At 37.8% G+C, this 15,371-nt stretch overlaps 1 protein-coding gene across 1 annotated transcript in view; it reads right to left on the bottom strand.

The window, feature by feature from the left end:
* The window catches only part of galnt9 (polypeptide N-acetylgalactosaminyltransferase 9), a 107,145-nt gene that overhangs the window by 8,493 nt on the left and 83,281 nt on the right, over positions 1–15,371 (bottom strand). The window contains exons 7-8 of the mRNA XM_024275857.1: positions 4,781–4,966; positions 672–809 (exon numbers count right to left, since the gene is read on the bottom strand). Of these exons, the coding sequence (XP_024131625.1) occupies positions 672–809; positions 4,781–4,966 (324 nt within the window). The remainder of the gene's footprint in view (positions 1–671; positions 810–4,780; positions 4,967–15,371) is intronic.

Here is a 15,371-nt window from a genome sequence, read left to right on the forward strand (position 1 = left end):
AAAAAAAAAAAAAAACCTCAGTGTGCCAAATTAGCCAAAAAAAAAATGTTGGCATGTTGCTAAAATATTAGTAAAAGTCAAAATTTGTCTCAAAAACATCAGTAACATTAATGTCCTTGACATACTGAACATTTTGATGCCTAACTTGCATAATATGTAGAAAGTGCACAAATATTTGAAGAATTACGTGAAAATTTCAATAATTGCGTTAAATTTAAAAATTGCATGAGTAAAAGTAAATGCATGTATGGCAAATCTTTTAATTGCATACATTTGAAAATCTCCATTCTTTTTCAATGGGGCTAAAAAAATCGCACAAATTGCATAAAATCTTAAAAACTGTAAAATGTACGGATACTAAAAGTACAGGCATGAATGTCCTGAACGAGCTGAACGTTTTGATACCAAGACTGCAGAAATTGCTGAAAGTGTGACTGACTTTTTACAAATCAAAAAACGTACAGAAGAATAAAATAAAATTAAGGAATAATAAAGAGAAACAGGATCACTATAGTTATTTATAATAATGAATCAGCAAGTTAGAATTTGTATTTATTTTTCTCTGAATCAATAAACTTCCACTTAAAAAAAAGTCTTCCATTTTGCCTTTTCCATCAAACAGTATGCGGTAAGGCAATTTGCAATTTATTTCAAATCTCAGCATGTCCCACCTCGCCGTAGGTGATGGTGTTGTTGTAGACTCGCATCTCTGGGTAGACGTGTTCGAGGTACCAACGGAAGCTGCGGCACTGCAGTCTTTTCCTCAGGGCCAGGCGCTCAGAGACATCTCCAAAATCAACACCTGGGTTCTGTTTGCAAAGAGAACAAAATAAAGAAGAAAGAGAGAGAGGGAGGGGAAACAAATGGAGGAGAGTGTTGCATTTACTCTGGAAATATATGGAGAGCAGACACAAGTGTTGCTGACACGAATAGGTGTACCAGATTGAGTTGGGAATGTTTCACAGCCAAACTGCCTCAGGCAGGGATGTCCAAACTTTTTACAGAGAGAGCCAGATTAGGTGAGGTGAAAACCATTTGACCTGACAGTCTTTGAAATAAACTCGGACTGGAAAAGTCCAGATCGATGGTCCGGATTGAAACCTAATCTTACATTTGGTCTGTATTAGACTACCATCAATGGGACATTGCTCTTTAGAAACAAAGTCTGTAAACAAAAGCACATGACTAAAGATCTCTTTTGTGATTGGCCAGGAACTACAAGGAAAAAATAATGGAAGTCCTGCGCTTTGCAATCCTTGTCGGGATAGTTCACTGATTTAAACTTTATATTTTACTGAGCAGCTTTGAATGTCTATATCAAGGTTAAGTACAAGACTTTTTATTTGTTGCTTCGGTAAGGCGGGGGCCTGGTGCAAGGCGGTGTCACTGACAAAAATATTAAAATTTCTATTTATCCTGAAAGCAGCAGCCTTCACTGTCAACTTTTCTTTTTTTATTTACAGTTGACATTTTAGAAATGAGCAAGAAAGGGTCACGGATGATTCGCACGACAGTAGTGCCACAGGTTTGCAAAGGCTTAAAATGTAGCCAACCACACAGAAATTGAGCCAACAGTTTTTAGAAAACGCTGGGATCATTGAATTTATTAACGGAGCCAGAGGGCCTGTGGATATTTGATAGATGGGCCGCATTTGGCTCATGGACGGACTTTGAACATGCCTGGTCTAAGGTCTACACTGACAATAGCTGTGTTTCCATTACACACATGTGCAAAACTTTATTGAAATGTAAAAAAAAAAAAAAATAAAAAACACAATTTCACAATCACACTGTTTCCATTAATTCAGGGGTCCCTAAACTTTTCCTTGTGAGGGCCACATATCTGTTTTCTTCTCTGTTGTGGGTCTGGGGTCAGTTTATAGGCTAACAGAAAAAGCTAACAGAAAGCCGGAAATATGCAAATTTTAAATGATTAATTTCTGTAATCTTCACAGAAAAAAATAATACTAAAACATAAAAACAAAAAATAAAAACCAATAAATAGTCTATCCTCTCCCGTCACAGTTCAGACTGCAGAAGGGTGGAATCAAAAGTCACATTCTATGTAGGTCTTGATCGGCCAGATTGAGAAAAAAAAATTATATATGCATCTTTGATAGTGTTTGGAGGGCCGGGCCTAATGTGGAGAAGGGCCGGAATCGGCTCACGGACCGTAGTTTGGGGACCCCTGCATTAAATCATAATTACTACGAATAAACAAAAACTGAGGGACTCTATAAATCACTCAAAACACAGCCACAGATGTGAACGATACTTTGATTTACAGCAGATACATTCAAATTTCTGCCACAGCACTAGTGCTAGTCGTCATCTATCAAAGGAGACATTAGCGTCTTAGTCAGGCCATGGAGCAGCAAGCTACGTGGGGGCGGCTACGGATAAAGCGATTTGGGGAAATAGTGCTTGGAGATTTTACAGAGGAGAAGTAGATCTAACAATTCCGCATGACACAATCAACTTTTGATGAACTGTGATCCTGTTGAACCTCTTGTGGCCGAAGGCACTAAACAAGGCAGCTAAAACCTCATTTCCACGGAGCTTTGCTTCAACTGAGCGGTTTGTTTTCACGGCACACACGTAGCGTAGACCGCTAGCGTGTCATTGCTACATCGTAGTGCGACAACTAGAAAAGCAACAACAATGGAGGTCATCCACTAGCTTGTCTTTTTATTGCTTCCCTATTTGTACATCACGTATAACAGGATTTATTGTTGTTTGAAAGAAGATTGCGGCGGCTAAGAAAAATACAGCTGCAAAGAGAAAAATGGAAATGCTAGCTTAGCGCTATATTGGTGCTTTTTCTGTCAATCAACGGGTTGCAACCTGTTACATCCTCAACAGGCACACCTGACTCAAGTCCAGGGGAATAAATACAAAAGGGACAACATAAAAACTGGACACCAGTATGAGTAAAAGGAACCTAAGCCAAACATTAAAATAAGTCAGGGAGACTGCCGACCCATCCATGTTGACCTTCAGAGTCAGCAGGTCTCTGCTAAGCACTGCCTAACCAAAACTACCTAAAAAAAAAAAAAACAAATAAACAAAGCCCGCAAATCAAGACTACCAAGGTCCAACCATAAACTAAAATAACAAAAGCCAACAGTGTAAGACTGCTGAGGAAAAAAAAGGGAAAAAGACCAAACAAAACCTAAATCCAGCTGCCTGCTGCCCTGCTCCCTGCCTCTCTTGGTGTGGCCTTCTCTGTCTTAAATAGCCAGCAGGTGCCAATCAAGGAACATTGGCCACACCTGCCAGGTGAGTAGACTGACGGGATGGAAAGAGGTTTAGCAACAGGACGTAACAGCTCCACCCCAACCGTCCCGTTCTATTTTTCTATGGATCTACAACCAATGGGGCCTTCAAGAAGTACGGGTCAGAACTGTTTAATGGGTCCATTTTACAATGGAACTGCTCAAAATACCAGACTGTAGCGTTCAGTGGAAAAGAGGCTTAAAGGTAGTGTCTGGTTGTTGGCCATGTGACTAATTTAACTCGACAAAAGTGTTTCAATCGTAGTTTTGCAAAATAAGTCCATTTCAATACGCCTCAAAACCACTTCCTGCTCTCAGTGCCGATTGTTTTTCAATAAATGTGAGTTTTTTCAAAATTTTGCATTTCCATTAGCCAAATTTGTAAAGAGTCAAAGACAAAAAAACATGCAAAACATTTTAGGTCCTACAGAATGTAGTACATCGTAGTTGTGTGTACAGCAGAAATACAAAAGCAAACAGCTCTCACACTGGTTGCAGTGTCAAGTTACGGAAAGCCATAGTGGTCTGTGGAAGCATCTTTGAAAGAGAAATCTGCAAACATACAAATCGCCCCATGCAGTCCGAGCTCCAACACACACTGCATGCAGATCTAAAGAACATTGCTCCACTTGTCGATACACAAAAGGTGTGCAAGACAGACAAATCCACTTCTTTTGTTCGGTTCACATAAAGCAAGCAGAAAAACACATCTAATTTCGCTGCGATGTTGTTTTGCATCCGTGTTGGGCGCTGCTGCCCGCCACGGTGAATCATAAAGCCGTCTCAATCCAGAGCAATTGTGCTCTCAGCAGGTGCCGTAGACAATACCGGGGATGAGTCAGTGTGTGTACGTGTGGGTTTGAACGGGATTAGTGCTGTTTGGTCTTAACTGTACAGAAAATACCTCTGTGCCACAGGACATCTGAGGTAATAACACGTCGTGCTGCTGTGTTAGTAATAACACTCAAGCAGGGATCTATAGAGGAGCTCTGTCTGTTTGGGTTCCAGTGCGGCGATCTCTCGGTCACAGACTATCAGCACCTCGATTAATATCTTGCTGGAAGTATCAGTGCACTTAAAGAAATCCTTCTGAGGCATTTATTGATACCGTTCATTGATAATCATTTCAATCTGCATGGCTGAGGAGGCAATTAGGATCAATATTAAACTCTCTAATAATGAAAGCAGCTGTTTACTATTTTGCATCCCATCTCAAAAGACCCTTGAAAGCAATTAATTTAAACTGATGTGGATGGAAATCTTGATTAGACAGGAGGGCAGCTTCCATCACATCCCTCATCTGTCGTATTCGGAATGTAGCTCTGCCTCGCTCCGCCTGTTCCCGTTGTGAAGGTCAAGTGAAATGAAATCGGAATTTTGAATTCATTTCAACTGGTGTCTCTGGAGACCTGGGCCGGGAGTCTGAATGAGCAAGCGAGACGTGGGAGTAAAAAGAGCTCTGGGATTGAAAGAGGGAGCGATCTATGACAGGGGGAGAGTCTTACATTGATGGGAATGTTCCAGGCCATGTAGACGTGGGATTTGTATTCATCCATCCACACCTCGGCGGCCCGCAAAGCATTGCGTTTGGCATAGTAATCGATGTCGTTGTTGTAGGGTTTCTTGGTGCGCTCGATGTGGGCAACTCTGGCACACGGCAGGACCTCCATGCTCCCTCCACACTGCCACACCTGCACAGCAGACAGAGAGAGAAAATGGTAACAAATCAAATGAAGACTGGGATTAAATGTTAAAGACATCTATTGGTTTGTGGGCTGGAGTTTAAATGAAACACATTTGATATTCATATGTGTTTTATGACTTTTATTGTTTTAACCGAAGTCGAGCCTCTGGGGTTCTACAGCATGTTGATGAAAGGTGCTTTTTCAATAAAGTGATTTGCTTGATTTAATTTGATTTGGTTGGGTTTGATTTGATTTGAATTGGATTAGATTGTATTTGGCTTGATGTGATTTAAATTGATTTTGATTGGTTTGGTTTGCTTGGGTTTGGTTTGAATTGGTTTAGTTTGATTTTATGAGGTCTGCTTTTGTTTGGTTGGTTTGGGTTTGATTTGATTTGATTTGCTTTGCTTTGATTTGATTTGATTTGGCTTGATTTGATTTGACTGGTTTGGTTGGGTTGGGTTTGGTTTGACTTGATTTGGATTGGTTTGGTTTACTTTGATTTGATGGTTTGGTTGGTTGGTATGTTGGTTGACTGACTGGCTGATTGATATCACTTTCTAAGATTTTGAAAAAGATAAATGCAATGATAACTCAGCCATCAGTCAATGGAGGCTGCAGAAATGAAAAAATCCTTCTCCTACAGACTTAAAATCTTCTACATTTTTTTCTACATGGAAAAAAATCAAATCAATGCATCAATGTGGAAAAATGGAGCAGCAGTTCTAGACAAATGTCACCAGAATGCTACAGCTGACGCTAATGTTCTCTGAGCTGCTCAAACTGCCACCCACAGTCTCCTAATGACAACTGCCACAATGCCTCGCCAGCATCACCATCCATTAACTCCGTCCTGAACTTGAAATTTCAACGTTGGGTTACACAGATAGCAAATAATACAGAAAAAAACTTTTTTTCCCACTTTTTTGTGGCATGAAGAGCAGAGGTGAAACGTGGCGTTTGACATAAGGCAGTTATTCCCCATCCTGTTTGTTGGTGTGCTCACCAAAATCCTGACTGGAAGAATGTTTTCAAAATAAAAAAAAAGCCTCTTAGTGCCTGTTTAATATTGAGCATAACTCTAAAAACATCCAGGTAATCTTGTGGACAGTTGAGCATTCCACAGAGTAATTTGGATGTTGCTTTGTTTGATGTTTCTGGTTTTATTTTGGCACCTTGTAATAACTTTTGTTTTAAATTGGTGCTTCATGAATAAACCAAATTACTAAAATGGATATCCTAGAAAGTGCTACATGGTTTATCCCACTAAAAAAATAAAATATTACACTTTAAGATTAAGATTGAAATACTTCTTTTTTTAGGAAGAAAAAATATAGGAAAAATAATGGTAACAATAAATGCCACAACTACTTAAAGTTGCACTTAATTCCAAATGTACTATTTAATGATGTACTTCTAGCAGTACAGTGGTCCCTCATTTATCGCAGAGGTTGAATTCGAAAAATAACCCACGATGCAGTAGGTGAAATCTGTGAAGTAGACTGTTTCTGTTTTGAAACTGTAAAACTCCTGTAAATAAATCACCAAAAAAAGAAAAACATGTCAAATATTACTGATAATTTCAAACAGCAAGACTTCGAAGGCTGAACCGTGATGCAAGGAGGGACAACTGAATTTCTGACATGTTTTTTTTTATTTAAAAGTCATTCTGGAGGGAATTGTAAGTGCAGATTTTCTCTTCAGAAAGTGTTTACTCAACCTTTTTTTCATTTTGCATTATTTCAAGCTCACAGCCAGTTTGATGTCACCACAGCAATCAGTAAATTCAAGTTTAGTTTGTTTCACGCCAAATTCCTGCAGTTAAGATTTAGTCCAGTCATGTTTCCGCCTGTCATTTTTAAGTTTTTGTTTTTAAGGTTGTGCTCAGACGCACTTATTGAAATATTTTAGCCTTTCGTAAAGCATTTCACATATTTTCTCTATTTTACATTTCGAAAAACCACAATTTTGCAACATAATCTGTGTTAAATTCTTACAAAAATATTAATTTATTTTGCAATGGCACCACAGAAGAACATTCGAAACATGAATAGATTTGAAGTTGTCTCCACTTGGTGACCTGTATTGTTCCGATAAGCCAGACTCTTGTAAAGACAGTGACATGAATTGTATCAATTGTAAGCAGACAACATGCTGGAATCAAATTTCCTTGAGCCGCGTTGCCAAATCTGCATAAATGAGATACGATTAAGTCTCAGTTAATTTACATGTTTTTGTAATGCTTGAGGGGGAATCATAACTTGAGTCTAATTTTGTGTTAATAAACACATTTAATGCAATCCTTCTCTTTGCTCTTATCCTAAAAGCCTCTTCTGTATAAGCAGTATAAAAAAATATAATAAAATATTCGACCTGAACACTGACAGATTAACCCTCATCTTTTTTTGTCGATCAGCTTTAATAACCCGGCCCTAAAAACACTTTTATTCCTCTGACTTAGCCTGACCTGCATTAAAAATACTCGTGACAAAAGTGTTCTTTTTCCTAACAGCCTACAGGATTAGTGCTTTTGTGTGGGTGTGACCATAATATAAATGTATAAATCTCTATTCCCTCCAGATCTCTCAGATCACCTTTAGGAAACATGGATTCCTCTTCACAATGCTGTCTCTCTCTGGTTTCTTTCTCCATCTTTTTAGTGTCAAATCGATAATGAGACTGCAGGATGGAGCTTTAACTGCTCATGGACGTGTACTTGGAGACCTGATGGATTGCAGCAATGGGCATTTTTGTATTTACAGTGACTGAAAAACAGGTGGCAAAACAGAAATTCCCTCCTCCATCAGGCAGAAGCCTATTGCATAATCCAGATTTGAAACTGACAGTAGATTTCTTTCTTTTTGATTTCTTCATGATTTTATTTTTTTTTTCAATTAAGTTGTAGCCAACATATAAACCAGTGTGTCAAATCCTTTCTGAACAGTTAGGGTTGAGATTTGAACTCTCTAGGCTCCACTTTACTCTCTCAATGTTGATTCTAGACTCACAAGCCATTTTCTTATGTTGTTTTTGCCAGACAAGTTAAGGTTCCACTCTGATCATCTTTTGTTGTATGGTAAAGGTATTTCCAGAGCTCTTTTAATTGTGAATATCCAATTTCTAGTCAAAATTTAAAAAAAAAATAAATAAAAAAAAATCTTGTGTTGTTTTCTAGGATATAGTTTCTCCAGAGTGACGTAAGTTCATTACAAATCTACCAGAGTTGTGGACAGGACTAACAACCACACCCCATTCCCCTTCCCGCGGTTTATACACTCTCCCAGTGTCTTACAGCCCCCTCACATCACCAAACTAGCATTAGCAGAGCAACAAAAATGGCCGACAATAAAAGTTTGGAACCAGATCTCAGCTCAGATACGTAAAACAAAGATGTACATAGATCTTGAGGCTTATTGCTTGTTGTACAAAACTTCTATGTTACACTTTAAAGATTTTTCTATTTCTAATTTTTCATCTGCTCCGGATTTACAATGAGTCTGGTTAGGAAAAACTCAGAAACAGAATGTTGAGCTAAATTTTATTTATATATGTCCTTCATCACAACAAAAACATGCTAAAAACACCAACATTTTTTGTCAGAGTGGGTCTTTAAAATGTGGACATCATTGATGATTTCATAGAGTAAAAGAGAAGGTATAAGACCGAAAAATGTATGCATTTTAAAGCACTTTGATCAACTAGAGTTAAAAAGCACAATAAAGATGTCTTAACCTTGTAAAGCCCATCAAATATTTGACAAACAATACCCATTTTCTGAAGTTGAAGTGCTTTTTGAATCATTTAATGAAATCCACAGAAAAAATAAAATATGTTTTTTATGAGACATAAACAGCATCAATTATGACCTGATCGGTTATTGGGTAAGTTTTTGTTAACAACAATGTTAGTTCAACATATAAAGATGTGTTTATGAAAAAGGCCCCTCATTTAGCCACCGTCTCAAATTTGATCCACACATTTGAAACATTGTTGCATCTATATTATAAATTATTAAGTAACTAATTTAGTATTCTTTAAACACAAAGAGTAGCCATTCAAAATGTATATATAACAATAGATGTGTTAATGTCATCATAAAGTTTTGAAATTTAGCTAAAAGTGTTTTTAAGATTTCATGGAAGCAGAGATTTTGAAATGAGCAGGAAAAGTCCTTCTACTGCCCCTAGTGGAATGATGATGAACTACAGGACAGAAAACATGGACCGAGTTAAAATGAGCTTTTTAAGAGAAGCTTGAATCATGTTAATGAGATAAGAGTCGCATTAATGTTTGTATCAAATAAGATACAAAGGTCTTTACAGGGCTTAAAGTTATTTTTTCTATTCAATCATACATTTTAGCATGTAAATAAGTCACTTCTTTAGAATAAGCCAAAAAAAGTAAATTCAAGATACAAGAAAAGTTGCAAATCTGCTTATATGAGCATTGTTAGTCTGTTACACATATGCCTCAAGGTTTATATGCGGATTGTATTTTTTACTAGTTTCTGGCAGCTGAACCAAAACTTCATACCAGAAGGTCCACCTGGATCTAATGAGGCAATATACATTTTTTACTATTTTCTTTAAGCTGGAGTTGTTACTAAACATTTGAGTAAAAAAATAGCAAAAATGAGAAGAGTAATACATCTGAAAACTCGAAAGAGAAAATATTCGTACTTATTCTGCTTCTCTTTTCTAAATTTAAATAAATATAAGGATTTATATAGTGGATTATTCAGGAAAAATAAAATGTATCAGGTTTTCTTCAGGTCTGCAGACTGCTAAATGATGTAAAAGACTGATCACTTCATTCTAAATCCTATAAAAAAATACAATAAAACAGTAATTTGTCACTATAAATAAACAAGAAAAATTAAGTACACCTGCATTGAAGCACTTTTGCTAAATATTTATTTTGAATTTATTAATTTCATCTTGTCATTTTTTAAACTGTACTACTACATTCTGCATGTAAATATCATTAAAAATGAAAAGAACACAGAAAACTAATTTGATATTTTTGCTTCATAATTAAACAGATCCCACAGGTTGTATTGTATTGTGTGAAACAATGTGCCTAACACTTTCTCATGACAAAAAAACAAATAGAAGCGCTTTAACACAGCTTCTCCCCTGACATCCCACACACAGGTCCTTAGGACTGCATTTTGGAGCAATCCATTAGGAGCTGACCCTTCAGGAAATTGCCGCCTCCATCATTAAGTGGAAACACTTAAACAGAGATCTTTGATGTAGTGGTAATGTAATAGCTAATCTAATTTAATTATCTCTATACATGCAGTTAGTTAACTGCAGCTGCACCATTTGCCTAATAAGCTCCATAAGGCAGCAGGAAACATCAGCACAACAGCTATTAGCAGCAATAAACAGGCTCCCATCAGCAGCTTCCACAAAGCCCTGTCCAGAAACACTCAGCGTTTGCATGTGCTGCTCTATGGGAGCATTCTCACAACAACACATTCTCAGGTTACACATTATACTTTCACTGCTCAATCAATATGTAAAAAAACAACCCATTCTTATTCTCAAGTCGTCACATTTTGACGTTTTGGGTTACCCCAACTGATCATTTTCAAACTTCAAACTTTATTTTTTTGTGTTTCTTTGATTCTTATGAAACTCAAAGCGATTAACATAAAAGCAAATACATAAAGAAAATAGGACATTTACACAAAATAAGTACCCCTCCCTTCTTCAGTTCTCCCTCAACCCACCCCAACATAACCCTTGACAACAAAACTGAAGAAAAAATTAAATTTATCATAATGGCAACCATGACATAAATACAGATGTGTGTGTTATTTTTCTAAAGGACGAAGTGAGACTTTGAAGCTCCTGTTGGGTTTTGCTCTGTGAAAAATTGACTCGAATGGCTCTGTAAGTGTTAAAGGTTGCAGACCCCTGCTCTAGCCACTAGTAAGGTGTGAGTTCTGACCCCCTACAGACCGCTGCTTGTCTCATCTAAGTTCAGTCTTTTATTTTGAAAAACTACATCAACGGTTATATTGAGTTTAACTCAAATCTGCACTCAGTGTCTGAACAAAACACTCCTACTTCACCCTCACATGTTGTTTAACATTTCATTTCAACCTGTCTTCTACAGCATCCCCGTAAAAAAAAAAAAGTGCATGAATATTTTCACTCTACGGCCTCTCGGAGCGACCTTGATATTTCATGTGGACCACCTGCGTGTCTCCTACAAGTTCATCCGTTTTTTGCCTGCAGACAGCCTGTATCCACCCGCTTCCATGACTTGTTGAATTAAACAACAACTTTGTGAAAAACAGAACATTTTAAAATTTTATCAGGAAAAAGGAATTCTTTTCTTACACTCTCAGTCTGAGGTAGAAAATATTTCACTTCCAGAGGGGAAAAACATACAGTGAAACTGGACAAGATGTGCACACAGAAAATCCCCCGTCTGTTTCTAATCTGCACACACCTGACTCGGCATACATTAAACAATAGTGAAAAGATATCAAATATTTTCAATGGTGTTCAATCATCCACAAAGCATCACGGCAATCCTCTTCACCAGTATGCAAAAGCCTTGTCCAGACAGAAAAATGAATGATTTTACTTGCTAAAAATTCTTCAAATTGTGGTGGAAATGCAAAGGAGGGCAAAGGGAGGTGAAGCCCAGGCTGGGATGATTGGAGGTTGTGCTGAGATCATTCATGCTGACATGACAGCTGACATCACTGACGGACAGATAGAAACCATACTTGAGTGACAAACAAAAGCTCCGGATTTGCCCAGATGAGTATTGCAGCAGTCTGAGGTCGGCCAGAGTTCATCCCTGCTGTCCTTAGTTATACTCCCAGTGTGTGACTGATGCAGCAAACCTTTCTACGACAAGCCTGAGAATCCAAGATGGCTCAGATCTGGAGGCAGAAGCTGGAACATTTTCTCTGAAGAAGAACATGGTTCAGTTGCTGGAGTTTTTGTGTTCCTTAAAGTGTTTATTTGCACCAGTATTGTTGTTTCCTTTATTCAAACCAGGAACAAATAAGCATATCCTTAAGAGGGACTTTATGTTCTTGGAAAATGTATTTTGAATAACCAAATCCTCGTTTGTTTCTTCCTATAAGGACACTATCTGAATATGTTCTGCTGGAGGTTGGATTCAACTGACATTTGAGGAAAATTAATAGGGAGTGTTGCCACTTTGTCACTTATTCTTGCAGTTCTCTTGTCCCTCGTGCTCTCTTATGGGGTCCAGATGACCCAAGCCTTACATTGACGTGTTATCCATCCTATGACAAATGTAGATGAAGGTTGACAGGATTTCATGTCTGTCATGGAAACCATGTGAAAATGAAAAATCTTTGAAAAGAAAAAGTTCAGCACTGTCTTGTGGGGTCCAGATGACCCCACTCCCAAAGTCAACATATCTGGGTTATGCCTCGTTTCCACCGAGTGGTCCAGATCAGACTGGACGGGACCAGTACAATATTTCGAGCGTTTCCATTAAAAAATGGACCAATTAGTCCGGTTGTTGTTCCCCTATTGGTTGTAGGTTCATAGAAAAATGGAACAGACTAGTTTGGGCGGAGCTTCCTTTGTCACACGATGAAATCCATTGATTGGTGGAAAGGTATTATGACAACAGTAAGTGTCTGACCAGTCCTTTTCCTGACTCAAAATCCAAGCTGAAAGTTTTTGTCCTCTTTTCGGTTGTCTTCTTCTTTGTCACGCGTAATCTTTTTGTAGAGCATATTAGAGTCTTTGCATTCAGCTTTTAACCGTTGTAGTCGCACCGTTATGACGCACAGCTATGTCATCGGTCTATAACCCGCATACGCCGTGATGGCCCAACACACAATGGAAACGCTCACTTACAACTTGATTTGATTATATGCACTCATGCAACCCGGAACAGCCCTGATCTAGTAAATATGTGAGTCAGATCCAGAGGACCTGGTTGCAGACAAGATGGCGGCTGAAAATCATTAGCAAGAATTCCACAGGATTTTAGAATTGTAGCCACTCTTAGTTCAGATTTGTAAAACTGTTAAGGTCTTTACATCGGTGCTTTAGCTCCAGACTAGTATTGATGTTTGACTGCAGTTAGCTTTAACCCTTCATACAATCAAACTGGATCAGTTTATTCTGAGGCGCAGAAAAGCGTCTTTGAACCGGATTAAAACACTTTATATAATAATGTGTTGCATATCGATGAAAAGCCGCTTTTCTTTGTAGCTAGGCCAATTCACATTGACCATGTAAGGAGTTACGGTATGTTAAAGAGCATTGTAGGTTTTAACAGAGATACCTCAGGAGTTAAAAGTTCAAACTTTAAAATGCAAAAAAACTGTTAGGATCTCCAATTATATTAGTGGTTATTAACCAAATACAAAAGTCTTTTTTGACCAAAATCGTGTGTGAGGTGAAATTCCGGTTCTGGACTCCCTTCCGGCTAATGATTTTTAGCCGCCATCTTGTCTGCCTCCAGGTCCCCCTCAGTCAGATGGGAGACCACAAAGGACTGCCAGTTGCTTGTGACTGGTGAAAGCAGAGGGTTGGGTCAGGATGCGCTTCTGCCGAATCCCATTTGTGACTCATGAGATGATTTATGACAATCCCGATAGTCTGAAAAAAGGGTAAAAAAAAAAAAAAAAAAAGACTGACTTTGTTTTATAACATCAAGATGAAATCCCAGTAAGCAGAGAATTTCATCTTGATGATATTCCATAACTGAGTCAATTTGCTGGTAAACAACATTTCAAAGCTGGAACAAATCAAGAAGTGTGACTGATGGATTTGGAATGGGCTGTGCTCATGCATTCATTCTGACGCTCTGCTTGAGTACACATGGTGAGGACTTTTTCAACAGTTCATTTGAAACAGCAGCCTACATAGATAACAACGCCTTAAACATCATCATATGTGCAAGTTGGTCATCAAACAAAAACCAAAGCTATATATTTATTTTTGTTTATTTCACAGAACTGGATTTTTAAAGATTTTACATTAAAGTAACTAGTGACAATAGACCTACAGTACTTTCTTTGACTAAATGTGGAACATTTTCTCAACTGCCTCAGAGAAAGAAAGTCGAACACTCTTTTGCTGTGCCCTCATGAGATAAGAAGTTGTGTTCACTCAGTTGCATCATGGGAATTTTTCACACCAGTTTTTAATTGAAAAACTCCCCCTCCTGCACTTTCTATACTCCAGGGCAGGCTTTGTGTAAGATTATGTGCCAAAAGGTCTCAGTTCTTTGTTGGCAGTGAAAAAAAAATCCCATTTTAATAAGTTTAGTGGGCCACCAAATGCTGTCAGAGCTGTTAAAAAAATATTAGAATTTAGTGATATTTGTGACAATTATGATGGCAAACTGAAAAAGGGTTTATTGAGCCAAATGCAAACATTCTTGTTAATTTTTTACATTTTAGAAAGACATTTTTTGTGAGTCCTGTCCTGTACTAGAAAAAAAATCAATGGACTTCACCACATTATTAAGTGAATTACCCACTTTTGAAAAAATAAGGTAACTTAATTAGCTCGGATGTCATCTTGGTTTGTTAGACTTACATTTCTGGTAGAGATGCACCAACAACAGTAAAATTAACTATTTTTGTTTAACCGCTGCTGATATTTCACTCACTTCTACTACTTTTACTGTATTGAGGCGATCATATGTGAGAGGGTGTCTTTTATTTTGAAAGGAAAAGTTAAAAAAGGCTATTCTATTTTAATATTTGTGGTTTTTTCATGCAAAATGAACAACAGTTCATGTATGTTAATCACAGTAGTAATGATAGCATAAATACAAATACAATCAGTCTTATGTTTGTAAAGGGTGATGAAGAAATACTTTGTGGCTCCTACTGGGTTTTAGTCAGTGAGAAATCAACCCAAACGGATCTTTACGAGTTGAAGTTTGCAGACCCCTGCCTTAGACCCTCCTTCCCGGTAAGGAAAAACTCCTAAAAAAAATCCAGAAAAAAAGAAGAAACCTTAGGGATGCCCACATGAAGGAGAGATCCTCTCCTACGACGGACAGGTGATTTACCTGGACTTTTAAAGAAGAATTAGCTTATCTAACTGCAAAACTACGTATTTCAATAGAGTTCAGCCAGATAGGAGTGGGGGACAGGTGGGGTGAGATGTTTTATACCATTTCATATCAAATATATCTACAATTGTTAAGTTTTTCTGACCATTCAATTCAATTTCAATTCAATTTTATTTATATAGCCCAATATCACAAATTCAATTTGCCTCATTGGGCTTCATGCCTGTAGTTTTTACAGATGCACAGATGGAGTCATAAAATATGCACAATAGGTAAAAACTAAACAGACTATAAAGAACGGTCATCCCTGTCCTTAGACCCTCCCTCGCGGTAAGGAAAAACTCCTAAAAAAACCTGAGTCAGGAAA

The sequence above is a fragment of the Oryzias melastigma genome, linkage group LG9 (assembly GCF_002922805.2).
Source record: "Oryzias melastigma strain HK-1 linkage group LG9, ASM292280v2, whole genome shotgun sequence".
NCBI lineage: Eukaryota > Metazoa > Chordata > Actinopteri > Beloniformes > Adrianichthyidae > Oryzias > Oryzias melastigma.